At 46.6% G+C, this 19,460-nt stretch overlaps 1 protein-coding gene across 2 annotated transcripts in view; it reads left to right on the top strand.

The window, feature by feature from the left end:
* The window catches only part of ABTB3 (ankyrin repeat and BTB domain containing 3), a 179,175-nt gene that overhangs the window by 114,032 nt on the left and 45,683 nt on the right, over window positions 1-19,460 (top strand). For both annotated transcript variants that reach the window (XM_075156630.1, XM_075156621.1), the window contains exons 3-4: window positions 2,580-2,784; window positions 14,572-14,724. In XM_075156630.1, the coding sequence (XP_075012731.1) occupies window positions 2,580-2,784; window positions 14,572-14,724 (358 nt within the window). The remainder of the gene's footprint in view (window positions 1-2,579; window positions 2,785-14,571; window positions 14,725-19,460) is intronic.

Here is a 19,460-nt window from a genome sequence, read left to right as displayed (position 1 = left end):
CAAAGTGTAAGCGAATCAATTCTTGGTATAATGTAATTAAATGAGGCTTAAACATAAAAAGCATTAATTCAGCTTTAACGGCATGCATTGGTTTGGGTTTCTTAAGAAGCAGTTGAGGAAATACAGAATAAAAGGGTGAACTCCTGGTCTTATTGAAATGGATGGGAGCTTTGTCATTGATTTCAGCGAGGTTCGAGTTCTTCCAGCCTTGCATCAGCAGCGATGCTGAGCTGCCCGCCCTGCCTACATCGTTCTTGCTGCTGCTTTCCCTCCTTACTCACTGTGCAGCTTCCTCTGGTGCTGGATGTGTCATCGAAGTCGCATCGCCCCAGCGCTCGGGGAGGAATGGGGATGAAGTAATGCTGCTGCCTGCATCTGGGCCTAAATTGCATCCTCATTTTTATTCATCATTCGGTACAGAAGTCAGAGGCGTTCTCTGGTGCTTGCTGTCTCAATCCACTGAAATAAGGCTAGTCATGTGCTTAACTTTAACCACATGCTTTAGTGCCGTAGTGGCTCGGGTCTGAAAAGGCTCAATTTAGTGCAACTTCTTTTTCTTTGCTTTTGCTATTATTGTTAAAGCTGGATGTTGCAGCCAGCACTTCTATGCAATTCTTTTGAAAAAGAGAGGAATTTACTTTTGCTATCAACAAGGTTGCTAGCAGTTAAATTGGCCCGTGCTAGGCTTGGCAGTGCACGTCTGCTGTGACAGAGTGGGCTGAGTGAAGGGGGTCTCAAACTTTCCTGCTGCTTCTGGTTGCCTGCAGATAATTTTGTGCAGGACTGGGGAGTCATCTCAGAGGCACATCTGTTTCTGCCGCGGACCCGATCCTGCAGGCTTTCTGCATGCACAGCTTCTCTCGGAAATTATGAGCATGCAGGGCTGCAAGATTGGTTCTATCATGACAATTTCCTGGCAGAGGAAAAAGACAGAAACTATTTTTAAATGAAAGCTTTGAATCAGAGGAATATTGCAGTGTGCAGCAAAAAATTGTGTCAAAACCCTGAAATCATGGACTCGGCAGTTTTCTCATGCCAGCGGTTTTCTTCTCTTCATGGTTTTAAGGCTGTGTTTTTGGAGGACCAGGCTGAGCATTTTTCAGCGAGACGTTTCTATTCTCCCTGGTGCACATTATTGCAGCAGCAGCATCATTTTCTGTGCGAGTCAGGCCGGAGAGAGGTGATGTACTGTGATGTGTTCACAGGGGTGGGACTTTGCAAAAAAACCCCTGTATTCTGCCTTGCACACAGTCAAAATGGTTCTCCTTGAAGTTTGCCCAGGAGTTCATTATTTAGCCTTCCCCCCCTCGCCCCTCGATTTAGTTTTATGTTCCTACCTTGGTGTACATTTCCAACTTTTCCTTCCAAGTTTCAGTGCTCAGTGGTCGCTTGGGAAAAGCAAGTAAGAGAAAGCATGTGACTTCTTCTTAACACTGGAAAATTATGTCCTCTTTTCCCCATCACTCGCTTTTGTATAGCTTAAGAATGACCCAAAGGGCTCTTGCTCAGATTTTCATTTAAAACAAACCATCTGATTTGATCCGAGATCATTATTTCCCCCCAAAGCAGTCTCTGAGTGATTTGAACATGTGAAAACAGGCAGTTTATAACCACAATTGTTTCGCTGCCTTTGATAGAGTGGTCACTAGTCAACAAACGTAAAATTCACTGCCTCGGAGGGAGGTGCTTTAGTTAATTAGTTACAATCAGTACCGTGCTCAGAGACTCACTGCTGCTTGCCCGTATATTTGCCTGCTAATTTTGCTTGCTCGCTTTGCTGATCCCAGTCTGCATATTGTGGCTGGTTTCCCATACCCTCTCTACGAGGAAGCGCCCAGAACCACGACGGTGCAGGGGTGATGACGAGCATCCTTTGCTTGGGCCGTTTTCTGTGCTCTGGAAACCCGAGGGGCTGGGTGAGCTTAATTCGCAGGTTTTGCTCTTCTACTAACATGAAGTTTTCCGGCCCAGCCTGCGCTTACAAATTGTAATTCCAGTTGCACATTTCTGATATCGTCTTTTAGCAATTTTTTTTCCTCTTTTTTCTTCACCCACGTGTCCCTTTGCATGCTCCCGCAGTGCTCTGTGCGTTATCTGACTGCCTCCTTCCTCCTTGTATGGGACTGCGTTTCCCTGCCCCTCTCTAGCCAGGAGCGTGTGGCTTTTGGTGCCACTCTTCATCATCCCCACTGGTCATTTTTGGGACTGTGGGGTTTTGGCGGCCTCCAAGGGCTGCTTGTAGGTAGCTGTGACCCCAGCCCCAGCATACTGGCTCTTCTGGCAGTGCTGAGATGGGCCAGCCTGACGCTGCCTATACACCATATTTGCAGAAACCCGTCTCCCGCAGGCCTTAGGGGGCTTGTCTGCAGCCCAGGTATGTCATGTTGTGCTGCGTAAACCACCAGGCTAAGTCCGACCTGGCGATGAGCAGTGCACAGGATCCTGTCCTACCCTTTACTGTTTGCGTATGTGAGGTTAAATGGAAGGGAAAACCAACCTGGCACGCCTTTTGGTTTGAAAATTTTGGGGAGAGGCAGTCGAAAAGCCTGGCATTCACCCAGCTTTTGCTTTTTTCCCAGGTGACCTGGTGTCTCGAGCGATGCACCACCTCCAGCCCCTCAACGCCAAGCAGCACGGGAACGGGACGCCGATGCACCAGAAGCAGGGATCGCTTTACTGGGAGCCGGAGGCTCTGTACACCCTCTGCTACTTCATGCACTGTCCGCAGATGGAGTGGGAAAACCCCAATGTGGAGCCGTCAAAAGTTACGCTGCAGACTGAGAGGTAAGAGCCACTGCACGGTGCTTAATGTCGTGGCGAAGACATTTCGTTAATAAATCAGCTTGGCTGGCTAATTGCTAATTACAGCTTGCGCGTGAGAGGCTGTGGAGCAGTCTGGTTTGGTTTAGGATCACCTCTTTGAAATCCGTTTCTCTCGCCGAAGCGCTGCGTGGCTGACCCAATATATATCAAAAGTGACACCCAGTGGCTACATACAGCAAATTGGTTCCAGATGTGCACTTGGGAGAGATTTCCTTTTCCTTTCGTTGTTGCTCAGCTATTCTATGTTTTGGAAAAGAAAATGAGAACTTCTATTTCTGGCCTAGCAGGTTCGGGTTTAAATGTGTTTTTTCTATGCGTTAATAGAGCTCGACAGCTGCGATTGGGGAAGTGGAAAATGAATAGAGTAGTGTGTGGAAAGGAGAGGTCGTTAAAGATGCTGGGCTCCAGCCGTGCCGAGTACCCGGGCACAGGAGTAACCTTGGGGCTGCCCCGGCCAGGGATGTGGCAGGTTCCGGCTGTGCTGCTGTTGTCCCCCTGATGGCCAGGGCAGGGAGGGGCACGCCTGAGGTCCCATCCTGACTCAGGGTTTGCTGTAAGGTGAGAAGGAGACGCCACTGAAGCCGGTGACGGGGGGTTACCAAACGCCAGCAGCCTGGCAGGCAGGGTGCCCAGCGCAGGGCAGCTCTGCACCTTTGCAGAAAGCAGCCGGGACAGCTTGCTAGCCAAGAAAATAAAGCCGTCTCCTGTCAAAAGCCCAGCAAACCCTCTAGTAACACAAGCCTCCACTTGTGTGCTGAGGCACGCTGTGCTATTTCCCTGCCATGCTTTTCACCAACCCTAAACCAGGCTTCCCCAGTTCGGAGACGAGAGGAGCGTCTGGTGCTTGGAAGGTGCTGGGTATTCATTTTTAGGATGGGTATCATGGTGGTGCAAATGCAAGCTGCTTTTTCAGTCTGGGCTCCACATTTACATCCCGATGTATATATCGCGCTGTATGTGTAAGCCAAACTCTGATCTGCACGTGTGCCCCGAGAGCCGCGCGTACGGGGCTTGGTTACTGTTTCAGTATGAGGTCTGCATCTCAAAAGCAGCATTTGAGAATCTCATCGTATGTGTAATCGTAAGTGGTATACAATATGATATCTTCATTGAAATACTTTTATATCGATTCACAGAAAAGCATACAAGATGAGACTCTGGCATGAATGATGTTACTGGGAATTTTGCCATTTGCCTTTGGATGGCATTTTGTTTGTTCTCAAGTTTGGGTCGCTCTGTGAGCATGTTTGTCGCTTTTTGCTCTATTGTTTCCAAAGTATGAAAAAAACCAGAAGGGAAATGACAGGAATCCAAAATTTTCTCATTTTTCTAAATTATTTTTAATTTCATGATTTGTCATCCAGCCTTGTTATTGCAGAAGGCCTAACTCGTGTCCAAGAGTGGTTAGTATGCACAAAAAATAACCGAAATTGGAAAATACCTTCACCTGATCTGTAGTCCCCATCTGTGGGAGTGATACCACTGGAACCAGTGGGAATATAAAGGTGAATAATGCTGAGGCTCTGGTTTTGTAAGATTTCTGCAGACTTCCCTGTGGAAAGTGAAAAGGGCAGGAATATTTGAAAAATCACTTTTAGCATTTGCTTTAATTGGTTTTCCTTTCTCTGAGGTCGCCTTAATAGATGTTCTCTTCGTTAGAGCACTTGAAATGCTGATTATTTGAAGCGATTGTTCTTTTTTGCTTTATTTTGAATACTCCGTCTGGCAAGACGTCTTCCTTTGGCAGGCCAGTTTAACAACTGCGGTGTGCGGTTAGGGCCAGAGCAAGTACTCGGTGTTATTGCCAAGAGCTTGTGGTCACTTTTGGAAGCAGCAGATACTCCTCCTGTTGCCTAATCAAACATGCGTTAGTACTTAGCGCTGGAGCGGGAGCGATGCAGGGTTAAGTATAAGCCCGGATATTTCCATGGGGTTGTGCTCTGAAGCTTCATCAGCAGGACGCAACCATCCTGTGCTGCCCGGAGAAGAGATCGGTGAAGCTGACCTCTCCTTAGTGCTCTGAGGAGCCTTCCTACCTATTTCCCATCCGTTTTTTACATGCAAGCATGCTTTGTGGTCCATGACTGACTTCTGGTGGTTTCGGTTTCCATGATGGCTTTTTGTGCGTTTGTTAAGTTGAATGGGTTTGTTAAACATGGAATGTTTATATGCAGAATATTTGCAAGCTTTGTGCCATATCTACGTGTCGTATTCCCTCTCTTCTTCTCCAGCTGCGGCAATTGCTTTTATGTTGGAAGAAGCCTGGAAGGAAGCAAGGAGGTCCAGGCGTCTTTCCCCATCCTTGGCCTCTCTGTGTCCCTGCTGGTGCAGAGAAGCCAGGACTGCGTGGATCTGGCTGTAGGCAGTATTTCCATGAAATGGGGGTTGTCCTTGGCTCACATGAACTTGGCTACCGTCTTGGCCCCCTCCTCCCTGACTGTGCACGCCCAGGGCGGAGAGGGTTGTGGGATGTGGCCAGAGAGCTCCCCCGGCGCTTGCAGAGCTCAGTGGCCCTGTAAGAGCGGCTCCCGTCCTTCCCACCCATCTCCAGCCCACCTGGTTTTCAGCTCTGAACCAGGTTGAATTAGGGAGCCGCAAAGGCTCTGCGTGTCTTTCTGCGGAGGTTGGATATGGGAGGGAAGCTGGTTCAGTGGCGGTCCTGCCTGATTTAGCACTTTCTAGCACAGAAAGCGGTACCTCCCTCAAAGTCTTGGGGGACGTATAAAATGGGTTTACCTTTGAATAAATCCGACGCTTTGTTTCCAGGGAGTGTTTTCTAGGGAGTGTTTCTCTGTGTTTGTTCTTCATGGAGGTAAAGAAATGATAGTGCAGTGTGTTTTTAATAGTGTTTGTCTTTACGTAAAATAAAAGGGGAAAATAATTATACAGCGAGGCTCTTGCAGGGGGGCTGCTTTCATGGGAGGGGGAGGAGGTGGAAGGTGGCCAGGATTGCTCAGAAAACCTGGAAGAGATTCCCCACTTCCTAAATGCCGAGAAACCTAACCATAAGATGGATGTGTGACCCCCTCCTACCCCAAATTCATATTCTTCTTTCAATCTGGTCACTTTGGAAGAAACCCTCCAATGTTTTCGCTGTGTTGTTGGCACCACCACAAGCCAGTCCTGCTGGGGTGGGTTATCTAATGGCCCTGGGTACCATGTAGACGGCTATTTTGGTAGGCGTGGAGGTACAGGAGGGGCTTTGGACCTGTTTGTGGGGTCCCCCTTCCCTAATGCACCCAGCCGGGACGCAATGGAGACATTTGTCTTGTGCCGGGTGTTGCCTATGAAAGCGATGCTCCTCCGGTGCCTCCACCTGTGGGCGGCTGCAGATTATTTAGGTTTGTTCATTCTTTTGCTTTCCCAGGAATAAAAAAAAAAGAAGAAATTGCAGATGAGACCACTGTTACCAAGATTTTTCTTGCTTGCCGCTTCTGGTTTAATAAAAGGATCTGTCCCGTGGTTATGTTTTGCTTCTCAGCCTCTATAACACTTCCAAAATTATTTCAAGTAATTTCTTAAGCACCGGAAAGCGCAGAATCTGTAGTTGCTGATTTGTGTGATGGTTTTTTCCTTAAGTGGTTCCTTACCCACTTTTATCCACAGCTGTATTGACAGAGTCCTCATTACTTCCTAACTCTCCATGTTCCCCATTAACAACTCATTGAGAAGCGGCAGCTCAGCCGGTCCAGAACCGCCCATTAATTCTGCTCACACGGCAGCAAAGATCCTTCTCCAGCATTTCCTCTGCCGCTCCGTCTTGGAGGAGCATTAACTCCCTGTACCACCCGGCAGCCTTTAGCTTTTCCCCTGGAGTCTTAATTGAGTTGATGGATACGTGTCTGGTTTTAACCTTCTTTTCACTTTCCTTCACTACTTTTCCCTGTATGCGGAGCAATCCCATAGGAAACTCCCATGGGCTATTGCTTGCTTTTTATTTTTCTGCCTGCTTTGCACGCATGCACACACACACACACACAAATATACACATCCCACACACATGCATACACGTGCAAATTGTAGCCTGTAGTCATTTGTGATTAACGGGAAGGGTTTGGGTTATCATCTGACTTTTGTTTCATGCTTTGGATAGTTATTAGTGTACCTGGCTAATTAATATGATACAACCATCTTAATGAGAGGAACGTTCCACTGCTATAAAATAACCTGAACTCATCCAAAGCACCTTCGTAACTGGTACAGCCATGTCTGTTGTACAGGTTATACCCATAGAACAATTTCAGTAAGAAGATAACTAGGGAAATGTCTCTGATTTAAATTATTACGTGGTACAAACTCCACGGGTTGGGCAGTCTCCAGCAAAGGCCAGCAAAGAGTGGAGGGAATGATGGGGAATGCTGATGAAGAACAGGTAAAGTACTAGCACTGGGAATGTGGAAGTCCTGCTATGAAACCTCTTCACCTTGCAACGTATTTCTGAAGAAGTCATTACACATGCTTGATGTGCCAGTATGGCATAGCCCTATGTAACCCTATATAGTTTTATCCGCTACTTAATTAAAAACTTCAGATGGTAAAACTGTGGCCTCGCTGAACTCAAAGTTAATACCGGGGTTGATTTTGCTGGGAGCCACTGAAAAGAAATCCCAAATCCATCCTTACATAAATCTTCTAGATTTGCATCCTAAACATGAAACTTCCCACTTTTTAAAAATCCCTTCAGAAATGGTATTGGCAGCTGCCTGCAGCGTGTGAGATTGCACATGTTACAAGAAATAGTTCAGGCAGTATTCGTAGCTTGGCTGTCAGATGGTATATCCTTGCTGGGCTGGGGCTGTATTCTACATCTAATTTATCAAGCTAGACTTAAGCTGTCCGTGGGATGGCTATAGGATTTTTTTAAATAGAAAAAATTGAGTGCAGCACTGTGAGAACAGCAAGTTACCCAGGCCGTTCTGCGCCACACTCCCAATTCTGGTGTCTCTTTAGGGATTTATGCCACAGCCAGTCATGTCAAATCTGATGTCAAAGCTGCCTGTGAAATATTTCCCCGCTGTGGTTGCTGGTTGAGTCATCACTTTGACTCGGTTGCGTTTCAGGTCTCCGCCATTAATGTTTTTAATGCAGGAGAGGCAACGGGGACGGCGCATTCGAACACTGGATGCAAGTTCAGAAAACGTGACTTGCAGATAGCATTGTGCGGACTCTGGAGCACCAATGTCTTGGTGCATGAAAGCCTGAGGGTAAACCCTCCCTCCGCCTAGGCTGGTCTCACGGAGGCTTGTGTGAGAGCAAGGAGAATTGATCCTTCAGCCTGAACAAAATGCAGAACTGGCTTTTTCAGAGGCTGGTTACTTGGATCACCCTTAGCTGGGCTTCCGGAGTGGCGGAGGAGCTGCCTAGTGTGGGACAGCTGCGTGGACTTGCGTGGTGCATCAGTCGGTGCTGCTGGGTTCCTGGGCAGGAGCAGGGCTGGCAGCTTTCTGAAGGCATCAGAAGGGATTTCCTCGCCAGGAAGACAAGTAGCTTACGGTGTAAATCTAAAATATTAGTTTTGCAGCCTGGAAACACATCTGAAATGTATGCTAAACATTGGAAAAAACATGCTTTTCTATCCTCCAATAACTCTAAAAATGGAGTAGCATTGCATGTATGGTTTCATCATATGTTCTAAATGAAAACTGTTGGAACTGAGAATGCTTTTCAATTCGTACGCTGGGATTTTCTTTAAAAACCACCCATGAAAACATAAACATAAAACCCAAACAAATGAAAAGACCTTTTCATAATATTAAGGTTGCTGACTCATATCTGCAAGCAGAAATATCTCCCTACCTTTGTCTAGATAGGCATTTCCTTGCAAAAGTACAGCCTTCTGCTTCTCAGAAGCGCTGTTAACTCTAAAATTGCAAAAGCAATCAGTAAAACTGCAGTGACCTGCTTGGAGCACTTTGGCTGCCATTGCCATGCAGGTTTGCAGTCACCACACCTTGGCTGGAGTGAGTGAAGAAAGTTAACGCCTACCACAACAGCATCCTCCTGAGTAGCTAAAGGATCCTGCAAACAGAAGTCATCCAAAGCAATTGCAATAATTGAACCATACAGAAGTTGTTTAAGTTAAAGCGAGGTCAGATCTATACAGCTGTGTACACTTCACAGCTGGTGAAACTGGGGGAGGGACAGCACGAGGCGGCTGTGGGAATTCACATCCAAATAGGATTAGCCCTCAGGAATTTCTCCATTCCTATCGTGATGCAGACCATCAAGCCAGTCCTCTCTAATGGTTGATTTTAATGCATACAGTGAGTGTGTGCGTGTGGTGCGGCAAGGGCTCGTTGTCTGAAGAGCAACGTGAAGTGCCCCTGGAAATAGAGAGGCTGCTGTGCTGCGCTTGAAACAATGGTTTTTCCTTTGAGCACTGTGATTATTTGGGGAATTCTCTTCCTTGATGAGCTCCTGGACCTGGAGCGTGCTGCAGGCTCTGCTATGAGCGAGGGGGTGGTGGCCTGTCCAGGGTTCGTGAGCCATGGCGTTGGAAGAGGACTCAGCCAGGTTGAGGAGCATTCAAAGGTGATGAGCATGCCATCAGGAAGGTGGTTTAAGTCTGCACGCCAGAGAAGGTGACAGGCAATAGTCCCTCCTTTGGGACTCTCATTGCCTGGCAAAAATGATTAGATTAGAGAGTCACCCTCCGGAGGGGAGCGCGCGAGGAGTCACCCCCATAGTGGGAACTGGGAGGAGAGAGTGAGACAGGACACCACTTTCCTGTCCCACCAAAAAGGTGCAAGGGAGAGGGAGCGACTGGGGAGAGGAAGAACTGCTTAAGCTGCTGGGAAATCAAGAAGAAGAGGGCAGGTGTGCGTGGTGGCCCTGCTCTTGAAGGACTGGGCAGCAAGGTGGACCATGAAGTCATGGTCAGTGGGCAGCAGTGAGTCTGCACCCTGCAAATGTGGTAGGGACAGAGGAAAACCAGGGCCAGGGGTTATTGGGAGCTGGAATTTGTAGGAGTGCTGGCCCTAGTGCTTTGCAGCTCCGGCGTCGCAGCAGGAAGTATCCAAAAAGAGCTTCATTGGCCTTCTCACAGACCCACACAAAAATAATGAAGCATCCTATTGCATTTTACAGTGCACGTTTCTCATGCTCTTCCATCTGATGATTCCTCCTGTTTATATACAGGTATACTGCCACTGATAATGATAATGATAATGATAATGATAATGATAATGATAATAATAATAATAATAATAATAATAATAATAATAATAATAATGAAAAAGCCTGAGCTACTGCATATGCATGACGGGACTTTTAATATCTCCGTGTGCCAGCAAGCCAAGGAGGGAAACAGCAGGCAACCCAGGACTGCTGCCTGTGTCTCAGGGGGAGCGCGGGTTTTAGGCAATCCCTCACGCGGTTAAGATGGTGTGATTGGAGTGGGTTATGCCTTATATATAGGTGTCTCCCCCCATAATATCTGCTTTCCCGAGGAGCCATTTTGTATTCCAAGTGCCCCAGAGACATCAGCCCCGCAAAAAACGAGATAGGTTTGAAGTCCTGTCAGGTGCAGAGGGGTCATCGGCCCTGCTCCAGGGGGGAGCGTGCCGGGGAGGAGTGTGGATGGGCGCCGGTGGGGAGCTACCACGTCTGAGGGCGATGCGGAGAAGGACGGGAGAGGAAGGCAAGCGGTCGTCCCTCGCCGGAGGGTGCTGGCTGGGTATTGCCTGCAGATATCTGCAAGGCACAGGAGCTCACGGGTTCCTGAGCCATCCCGAAATAGCTGTGAGAGGGGTGTGGGGCGGCAGGAGGGAATGGGGAGGGATGCTGTGTGGAGGGAGGAACTGGCAGTGTGAGGGTTTGTGGGGCTCTGATAATTCCTCTTTCTGTTTAAGTAGGGATGGGGAGGGAGGGCATGCTCCAAGAGGAGCCAGCTGTCCCCTTGCCAAGGACCGGGGAGACAGTGCCGAGAAGGGTCCAGCCCTTTGGGATCTGCTTTTTGTTGGCCCCCCATCCCTCCCCCACCTCCCAGCTCTTTTTGCATGGGATGGGGATTGCTCTGTGCAGAGACCTCTCCCTCCATCGCCATCTGGCACGGTTTTCCCCTTAGATAACAGTTCAGGAAAATATAAGCCTGTGCCGAAATTCATCCTTTATTTGGGACATTACTTAAGCTCATGCTTAACTTTGAACTGCAGTGAATTAAAGAGTATGGGACCATGCGTTTAAAGTTAAGCACAGCTACAAAGATGGGCTGGAGGAGGAGATCAGAGTGCTCGCTGACCCACATCCCTGTAAAGTGCTTCTCCAGCAATCAAGTTGCTCCTAACTTTCCACATCGTTCAGGCAGAGTCAAGCCCAGCATGTTCCTACCGTGGTTAAATTACTTTAATTAAGGCGTGTGCTTTCAAAACATGGAACTAGGTGACTTAATCTGCTATGTGTCTGCTCTAGAACACAAAAGTATCGAACTCTTCTGGTTGTTACCTGCCTTTGTACAGCAGAGATAAGTCAATGTATACGCCAATAATGTGATGCATTCGTCTAATCCATTTTTGCACGGTGTCATTTGAAAAGTGAAATATGTCTTGCTGATGTCGCGTTGTCTTGTGGGTTGTCACCTCCCTATAACTTTGTGTTCCTCTTTCTCCTTTGGCACACAAACAGCCTTTAAAAAAAAAAATCCCCTTCACGTGGTGCATAGACTCTTGAAGGGTATTTTTAACCTATTACACTCAACCGTATTTGGTTCTCTTCTCAAAATACAAATTCCCTGACATGCTCAGATATGCAGTGATGGGGGTTTTTTTTGCCTCGGAAAAAGGAATGTAATATATTCTGAGTGAACTCCATGTCCTCATGGATGGACTGAAATTGACCTTCAGAGAAAATCCCCCCACTTCCACTAAACACTGATTCTCTTCCCTTTTGGGATTTATTACACCAAATAGCCCCCTTCATTTCTATTTCTCTGTTGAAGTTTGCAAGACAGGAAAGAAAAAAAAATGCAATTTTATAGTGCAATTATCACAGTTCCTGTAAATAATTTTATTCGCTATGCTCCTTACTGTGGTGGGGCAGATCTTCTGCTGGGTGAGTTTCTGACCTGCATGAGAGAGAAGAAAGTGTGAACCCCCGAGTCCCCTGTTCAGGCATGGACCTCTGCTCTTCTGTTTGTCCAGCAGATGTTATAGGAAGGCTCTGTACAAACCTATCTTCATTTCTGTGATCCAGACTGCATTCACTCATGCAAACCATAACCTAGAATTGAGCTTCCCTTTAATTGCTTTCCTGGCACCAAGTTTTGTGGGTAACTATATGCATTTTTACACTTCCAGTGTGATTTGCGGCTCCCTTTCCGCTGTTTGCTCAGCAAGCGATGAAAACAACTCCCACCGATCATTTGTCCCCCGCTACTTAACGCCATGAGAGAAGGTCCCTTCTGCTCCGAGGACACATAGAGCAGGTGACCTGCTTCCCAGGTCACCTTCCAGGAGCAGATACACCCCTGCTTCTCCCCTCTCCCTCCTCTGACCGCCACCACCGTCATGACAAATGAGCTGGGTTATGGAAATCGTTTTGCGGGAGCTGTGGGAGATGTTCTGTCCTTATCTGCCTCCTTACGTGGCCGCGGCAGGTCTGGGGAAAGCAAAAAGCCTTGGAAGCAAATGCAGCCTGGTCTTGAGGTGACAACAATGTGTTTGAATAGAATAATGATGAAAGTGGCAAGACAGCCAAAGATGTCATATTTCACAAGGAGGTTGTTCATTTAAGCGCCTGTGAGATTTGGGAACCTGGCATCCCATGGAAAGTTAGTGGCCTCAGGTCTTCTCTGTCCATCGGCACTTTTGAGATATATCATCCTGCCTTAACAATATTAATATTAGAGCTATGTGAAGTCAAGTCTTCAAAAGAGAAATAAATGGCGTAAAGAGTTATAAATAGGAAAAGGATATTCCAGAATCAACATCCTCTTATATCATTTTTCTCAGGGTAAATCCTTTTGCGGTAAAGTTACATATTTAAAATGTAAAGTATTTGCCTACTGGGCACCTAATCCAGACTTCACTTTTTTATTGTTTTTTTTCCCTCTGAGAAAAAAGACCACATAAGGGAAGGCAAGTAAGGGAAAGCAATATCAAATAAAAAGGATCAAGAGAAGTGAAGGGAGCAAAAGTAGGGGATGATGCTGCACTAAAAGGAACATTTCCAGTATTAGGATGATATACTGAGCTAATAAACAGAGGGAATATGGGAATATACAGTTAAAGAGGAGGGGAAGGGGAGCCACATAGGAAATGAGACAAAAGAAAAAGCTTCAGAAGAAGAAGGTAAGAGCAGGTTAATAAATGACATTCCTTGAGGACAGTAGTCATTTACAAGTTTCATCTCTTTTTTTTTTTTTTTTTTTTAACGTTATAGCAATCTCTGTTAACATCCCTTAGCCGTGGTATCTACTTCACAGTGTGGATGAAACAGTTTCACTGTGTCTAAATAGTTTTCAGCAGACAGGACTTTCAGTACAGTTTTCAAGTAGCTCTTGGGACAGATTTATTATTTTTAAATTATTTTACAATTTTTAGAATTTTGTAGTATATTTTTATAAAGAGGGATTTCTTCTACCCTTCCTCATCCCTTCCCCACACAGACTTTGTCTCCTGTGTACAGCCATGGAGGAGACACTCATTTTGGACACCCCAGCTAGGAGATATAGCGGGCACAAAAACTTATTAGGTATGGGAGGGCAGTTGCTGCAGCCTGCATTGCTCTGGGGATTTTGTCCACCTTGACCTAACAGGCAGCGACCTTCCAAGATATTCAACTTCAGATACTTTATTATTTTTATCTCCAAACTAGAACGTGAAGCTATGGTTCTCATTTTAGGTTTAGCATTTTTCTCTTGGTCCCCAAATAATTTTTAGCATAGATGGGGCAAACTGTATGCTGTGTGCTTCACCTAAGGCTTGGGCAGCTCTCGCTAGGACATGGGGCTGTGGAGTGAAGGACCATGTCTCTGATCGTGTCCATGCTTTGCTCAAGTGGTCCAGAGTCCCACCATCCACTTGGGGGAGAGGTTTTGTGTGGTTTTGCTCAAGTGGCTGATGAGCTGGTACCCAAGGGTGTAGTGGTTTGATACCGCTAAAAGTGAAACAAAACAGTCTCATTTCTGATGCTGCTCACAGATAACCTCAATAATACAGCAGGATCAGTGGGAACCTGCAAAGGTCTCCACTTTCAGCGCTGAGCACAAGGTGCACCTTGCATCAGTAGGAGATGCTGGAGACTTCCTCACACATCACCTCTCCATCCCTGGCATCCTGGGGTGGGGGCACCCCCTCTCTCCGCCCTGGTTCGTTCTCCTGTCCCTATTTCAAAGTGGCTGGGGAGTGTACCCAGCCCGGCGCATCAGCCAGAGCAGGACATGGTCCTGTGCCAGACTCCTGTCCTCTTTTCGGGATACGCTGTGTGAAGGAATGGGTGGGAGGGAGGGCTTGCCAGGCGGGTGCACTGGAGCCCCATAAATGAGTATGGCTCATAAATCTCACTCTTCAAATAATCCTGCTCCGGAGACAGGGTGAAACATCTTGATTTAAACCTGCTTGAAATTTGCTGAGCCAGTTTGCTCTCCCATGCTTTTGTTTTGCTTGTTTCCTTCTCTCTCTCTCTCACTCTCTCTCTCTATTGTCACACATATATACACATGCACAGCCACCCACCCCTGCCCTCTCTCTCTGTATACCTGTTATTTTGATGCTAGTGTACTGTAGCATTCATGTCTGTGTGCTTTCCCAGGCCGTTCATTGTGCTGCCTCCCCTGATGGAGTGGATAAGGGTTGCCGTGGCTCACGCGGGGCACCGTCGCAGTTTCTCGGTGGACAGCGATGACGTACGGCAGGCAGCGAGGCTCTTACTGCCGGGAGTTGACTGCGAACCTCGACAGTTAAAGTAAGTCCACAAAAAAAATCAGCTGCTTTGTGCAAAACGTGTCTCTCTCTCCTAGTCACAGCGAGGGAGCAAGCAGGCAGAGGGCTCTTTTATTGCCTTGAGAGGTACATGGATGCTCGGGCTCGTCGCTGTGTGCGTTGCAAAATCGGCTCCTGGTATTTGCTCACATCCGTGGATAAGCCGGTTGCATGGTAATGGGTGCCTGAATATCTCACAGCTGGATCAAACCCGTAATCTGCTCATCAGAGCTCATATGGGGGTGTTTTTTTTTCTCTTACTATTAGGTTCTGCTTGCTAATGAGGGGCTGAAATCTTCTGCTAATTGTCTGCTTCATGTTGCTTTGCTATAAAATACTGAGATGTAATTGGCAGGGCTGCAGATATTTTTCAGTGCTTTGTTTTCAGCATTAATGCTTAAAGGGCATATTTAAACTTATAGGTAAGACTACCTCTTGCAGTAAAATTGTATTTTTCATGCTAATGTTGGTTCAAATTAGTTGTAAATGTCAGCCTAGATAATTTGACTTTTTCGTGTATGAGATGTGACCTTTTGGTTTTCTAATGAAGTCTTAAAGTATTTATTGCCAGAATATGTTTTTAGTGTCTGTTTTGCCTTATTATTATGTACATGTTTAAAAGCATGATCTAGGGCTGTTTTGGTGTCAAGAATATATTTGGTTTTGATTTTTATATAAAAAGGCATTCCGAGTCTGCCAAAGTAGAAATTACTCACTGCTATTGCTTCACAAATTTGTACATAAAATCCAATTTCCAGCAGTTTGCCTCTTCATACAGCAGTAGGTGCATTCTTTCCTGCAACACAGAAAGCAGAGGGATGATCTACATGATTAGCTGGGACAACCTGCATTGGAGCAGCTGCCTTCTCTTGACTCTGGCCTTGACATGCTCTTTTACCAGAGTGTGTAATACTTTACTTCGAGATCTGCATAGGCTTTTTATAGTTGCAGCTATTCAAAATTTAATTGAAGAAATATGTTGAATTTCAAAAGTGAAGTCTTGAGCGTTTCAGATTTCAAATCTTGGCTGTAATTGCTTCCCTTTGGTGTGACCATCTTGGCCCTCCTTTCCAGAAGTGCAGCGTTCTGCGTCCCTGCTGAAATGTCAGGACTTACAGGTACTACGCACTTTCTGAAGACCTAGCACTTGGTTTTGAAAAGGCACAATTAATTTAATACCTGTTCCAGTATTTAGGTAGGATTGCAAATAGGTATTGCAAATAAGGCAATAATGTTTCTATTCTACATCCTCTGTCTTAAAAATGAAGGTAGATACGTTAAATATTTGTGGATTAAAAAACCCACACCCTACCATTCTTAAAGTTATATTTTGTCAGTGTGTATATGCCATCAACTGTTAGACAATTTTCCATGATTTTCAAAATCATTTGAAGTTGGGGTGAATTGTATTATGCTGCATAAGAATTTATTAATTATGAGAAACAGATCAGCATTTAGTTTAAAGTTGCCATCAAGAATTTATTTCATAAAGAATATATGTGATAGCTGTTGTCCTGCTCGTCTTGCAAGGGAGAGCGAGCCTGAAGAGCGCAGCCTGGGATTAATCAGGTGGGAATGAAAAGAGAAATCATTCCCAAGACAAATTTTGGATTTTAGAGAGACCAGACTTTGCGATGTGCCCTTATTTGGCTGCAGGGGCCGGATTCACCCCCTGATGTCCCAAAATGAAGATCTCACCTTACTGTGCTGGCAGAGGTCTGCAAATGAGTGTCCATGTACTTTGGGTTTTATTTTAAGGTCTGTGCCTACTGCCAGCGTAGTGCAGCAGGTTCTTTGTGTGGCTGCGAATCAGGGCCCAGTTGCCTGTAATCCTGAGATCAAAGGAAGGACCGAGCTTTTCCGAAGAATAATGTGAAGCATCAGGATGTTAATTTGGAACCTTGCAGCATGTAATTTTTTATTTGTATTCAGTGCAGACCCTCAGCACTTCTCATTTTCCACTAAGCCGAGCGCCAACCTTTCATGTCTTCCCATTAGGGAGGGAGGGTTTCCAACTATCAACTCCTCAGCAAGCATCAATTCCATAAATGCAAACACTGGGAGCGGGGGAAAAATACAACAACTTTGCAGGGGATGGCTTTTCAAATAAGCTGTGTGACGGATGACAGCTGGAGGATTTTAAATGTGGTTAGCTTGATATATTTTGTGACTTTTCTAGAAGTGGCTTAATAAGTAGAACCTTGAAACTGGTTCAATTTCTAGGCTTTTCTTAGCAGTCGTCTTTGGTCCCTAAAATATAGAGACCTGAACCCAAAAGTTCCCAGGGTCCCATGTGATATTGCATCATTCCACGGTGTTGATTCACGACCTGTCATTGCAAACACATAAAGCAAAACCAGCTTCCACGCTGGAAAATCATGCATACAGGGAGAGGGGGGGAGAGAGAGATTGGCAGGATCTCAAAGGCTATGAAGTTCAGGATCAGTTTGGATAAAAACCAAATGTTCAGTTTCTTATCTGAATTACAGCGTGGAGGTCTCCCAGCAGATTTGTGTGACACTTCCCAGCGCAATCACATACTCCAGCAGTGAGGTTCCCGATATGTGGCTTTGTAAATCATCTCTGCTTTCTTCCTGCCTTTCATTCCAATATTTCCTCTCTTTCTCCCCTCTTCTGATCTTTTTTTAAAAATCCTTCGCCTTAATTTCTTGTAATGTTTTCATCCCCTGAAGAAGGAGCTGCTCTTGCTCTGGGTAGAGGAGTGAAGGAAGCTGGAATCAGGCAGGAGCTGCCTGTCTCCTTCCTAATCTCTCTTCATTTTACAGCAGCAGACATGCCTGAAGGTTTCTTCCTTTTCCCCAGTCTTGGGAGATGATCAGGGTTATAAATGTTCCCCTTCCCCCAGAGTGGAAGCTTTAAATAGAGTAGTTGTATCCACCTTTTGCAAGGAGGTAGGTTTCACAGATGGACTGACTGCTGGATGCACGACAGCTAGCTGAGACAGAAGCCCAAGTTGTGTCCAAAATACTCTTTGTCATCGTGGGAGACCCGACTTAAATAAAGCCTCGCCTGTACCCAGGCTCTCTTGGCCCACCTGAGGCAGCTGGATGTAGTCAAGTAGAGAACTGTGTGCAAAGTAGCTCTCTGCTGGCATGAATCTGGTGAAGGTGGGTGCTCTGCTTCCTGCTCTAGACCTTGTATTAATGAAGGCATCAGGGATGAAGGTAATTTGCTGCCAAAAAGGGACATGGTGGTAAAAACTGCGTTGACCCGCCTTTCTGCTGCAATAAGGTAGCGTCACTTCTCAGTCTGCACTGGGTCTGGCTGGCTGCAAACAGATGCCTGGTATTGGCTGCTCCTCCTCATCGCATCTGCAAGGGGTACCTTTCGACTTGCTCCACCTAAACACAGGAAGATCTTTGCATGTCTTTCCTTCCTCTATTCTGCGGGAAATTTGTTTAAAAAAAAAAAAACAACAATCTGTTAAACGTGCTGGGGAGGATTGCTAGTGGATGACTACATCTGGGGACTGCAGGCTGATGGCAGAGAAAGAGAGCAAGGGAGGAGCACCCTGTATTGCTCAGCACAAAGACTGCCGTGCTTTTTAATCAGGGTCAGTGGCTTCATTTCTGGTTGCAGTATATCATGGCAATCCTGGAGGATGTAAAGATGCTGGAACAAACTGAACTGAGAGATGTGGTAATGTCATGCTGGGGACTGTTACATGGTCACTTCTGCACCTACTGGATAAAGGGCCTTTTTCTGGCCAGTCAGAGGTTAAAAGAAGGATATAGTCTGGGGTGCGAGTGTGTGTGCAGGCGTGCATGTTTATTCTGATATCCAGAAGCAGCAAAAATTGAAGAAAAATCCACTTCAGGGTAGTTTTGGAGACCTGAGTGCAATTCCCCTCTACAAAAGGCAATCCCCATGTGTTATTTGAAATATTCTTTTCTACCCTCAGCATTGCCTCAGACCTCTTAGATTCCAAGTCATCCCCTTTTTGGCTTCTCTGGGGAAAGCTGCTTTTCCCGGGTGTTTCTGGGCCTGGCAAGCAGCCCCCTGGTCCCCGAGAAGGGCTCTGCCTTCTGCTGAAGGGAATCAGGTGGGCAGCATCTTCACTCCTGGTACTTCCAGTGGTGTGGGAGGAGGCGTTTCAGGAGATCCCAGCTTGCACTGTCTGAGGGTGGGGTTCTGGCTCTTGAACCCCGAACGTCCCAGCTGAACATCTGACCCCCAGCTTGACTGGGGAAGGAATGGCCTGTGGGGTTGCTGACCTAGCCCAAGGGACCTTCCTGGCGTCTGCGTGAAGAGGAACACCAAATGTGGCCTCACGGCACTGAGATCCTCCAGAAGCATTGCCCGTGAGGCTGGGCATTTCTCTGCAGCCACAGGGGTGTCTGGAAGCCCTCTCATGCTCATTAGACCCCCGTCCCCTTGCCCAGCAGGCTGTGAAGCTCCTTGCTGAGATTTGGAGGAGAAGCAGAATTTAGTCGTCTTGAGGAGTGGTTTCTTCTTATCCATAGATGAAAAGGCTCGTGCCTTTCTCTTGCACACTGGAGAAGCAAGATTGCTCCCTGCGGCATTCATTACTGTCCACCATGGGCCACAGCTGCTTCACTGGAGGCAGGTGTTGGCAGGAGGAGCCCAGGACAATTCTGTAAAGAGGTCTGAAGTCCTTTTTGGCAGCCGTACCCAAAGGGCAGCGATGGGAAATGGCATTTTTGCCATCAGGCTCCTCACGGGTGGAGTCCCACAGGG

This window comes from Calonectris borealis, chromosome 1, assembly GCF_964195595.1.
Source record: "Calonectris borealis chromosome 1, bCalBor7.hap1.2, whole genome shotgun sequence".
Classification (NCBI taxonomy): Eukaryota; Metazoa; Chordata; class Aves; order Procellariiformes; family Procellariidae; genus Calonectris; species Calonectris borealis.
Note: the sequence above shows the minus strand (reverse complement) of the source record. Positions and strands in the feature narration are given on the sequence as shown.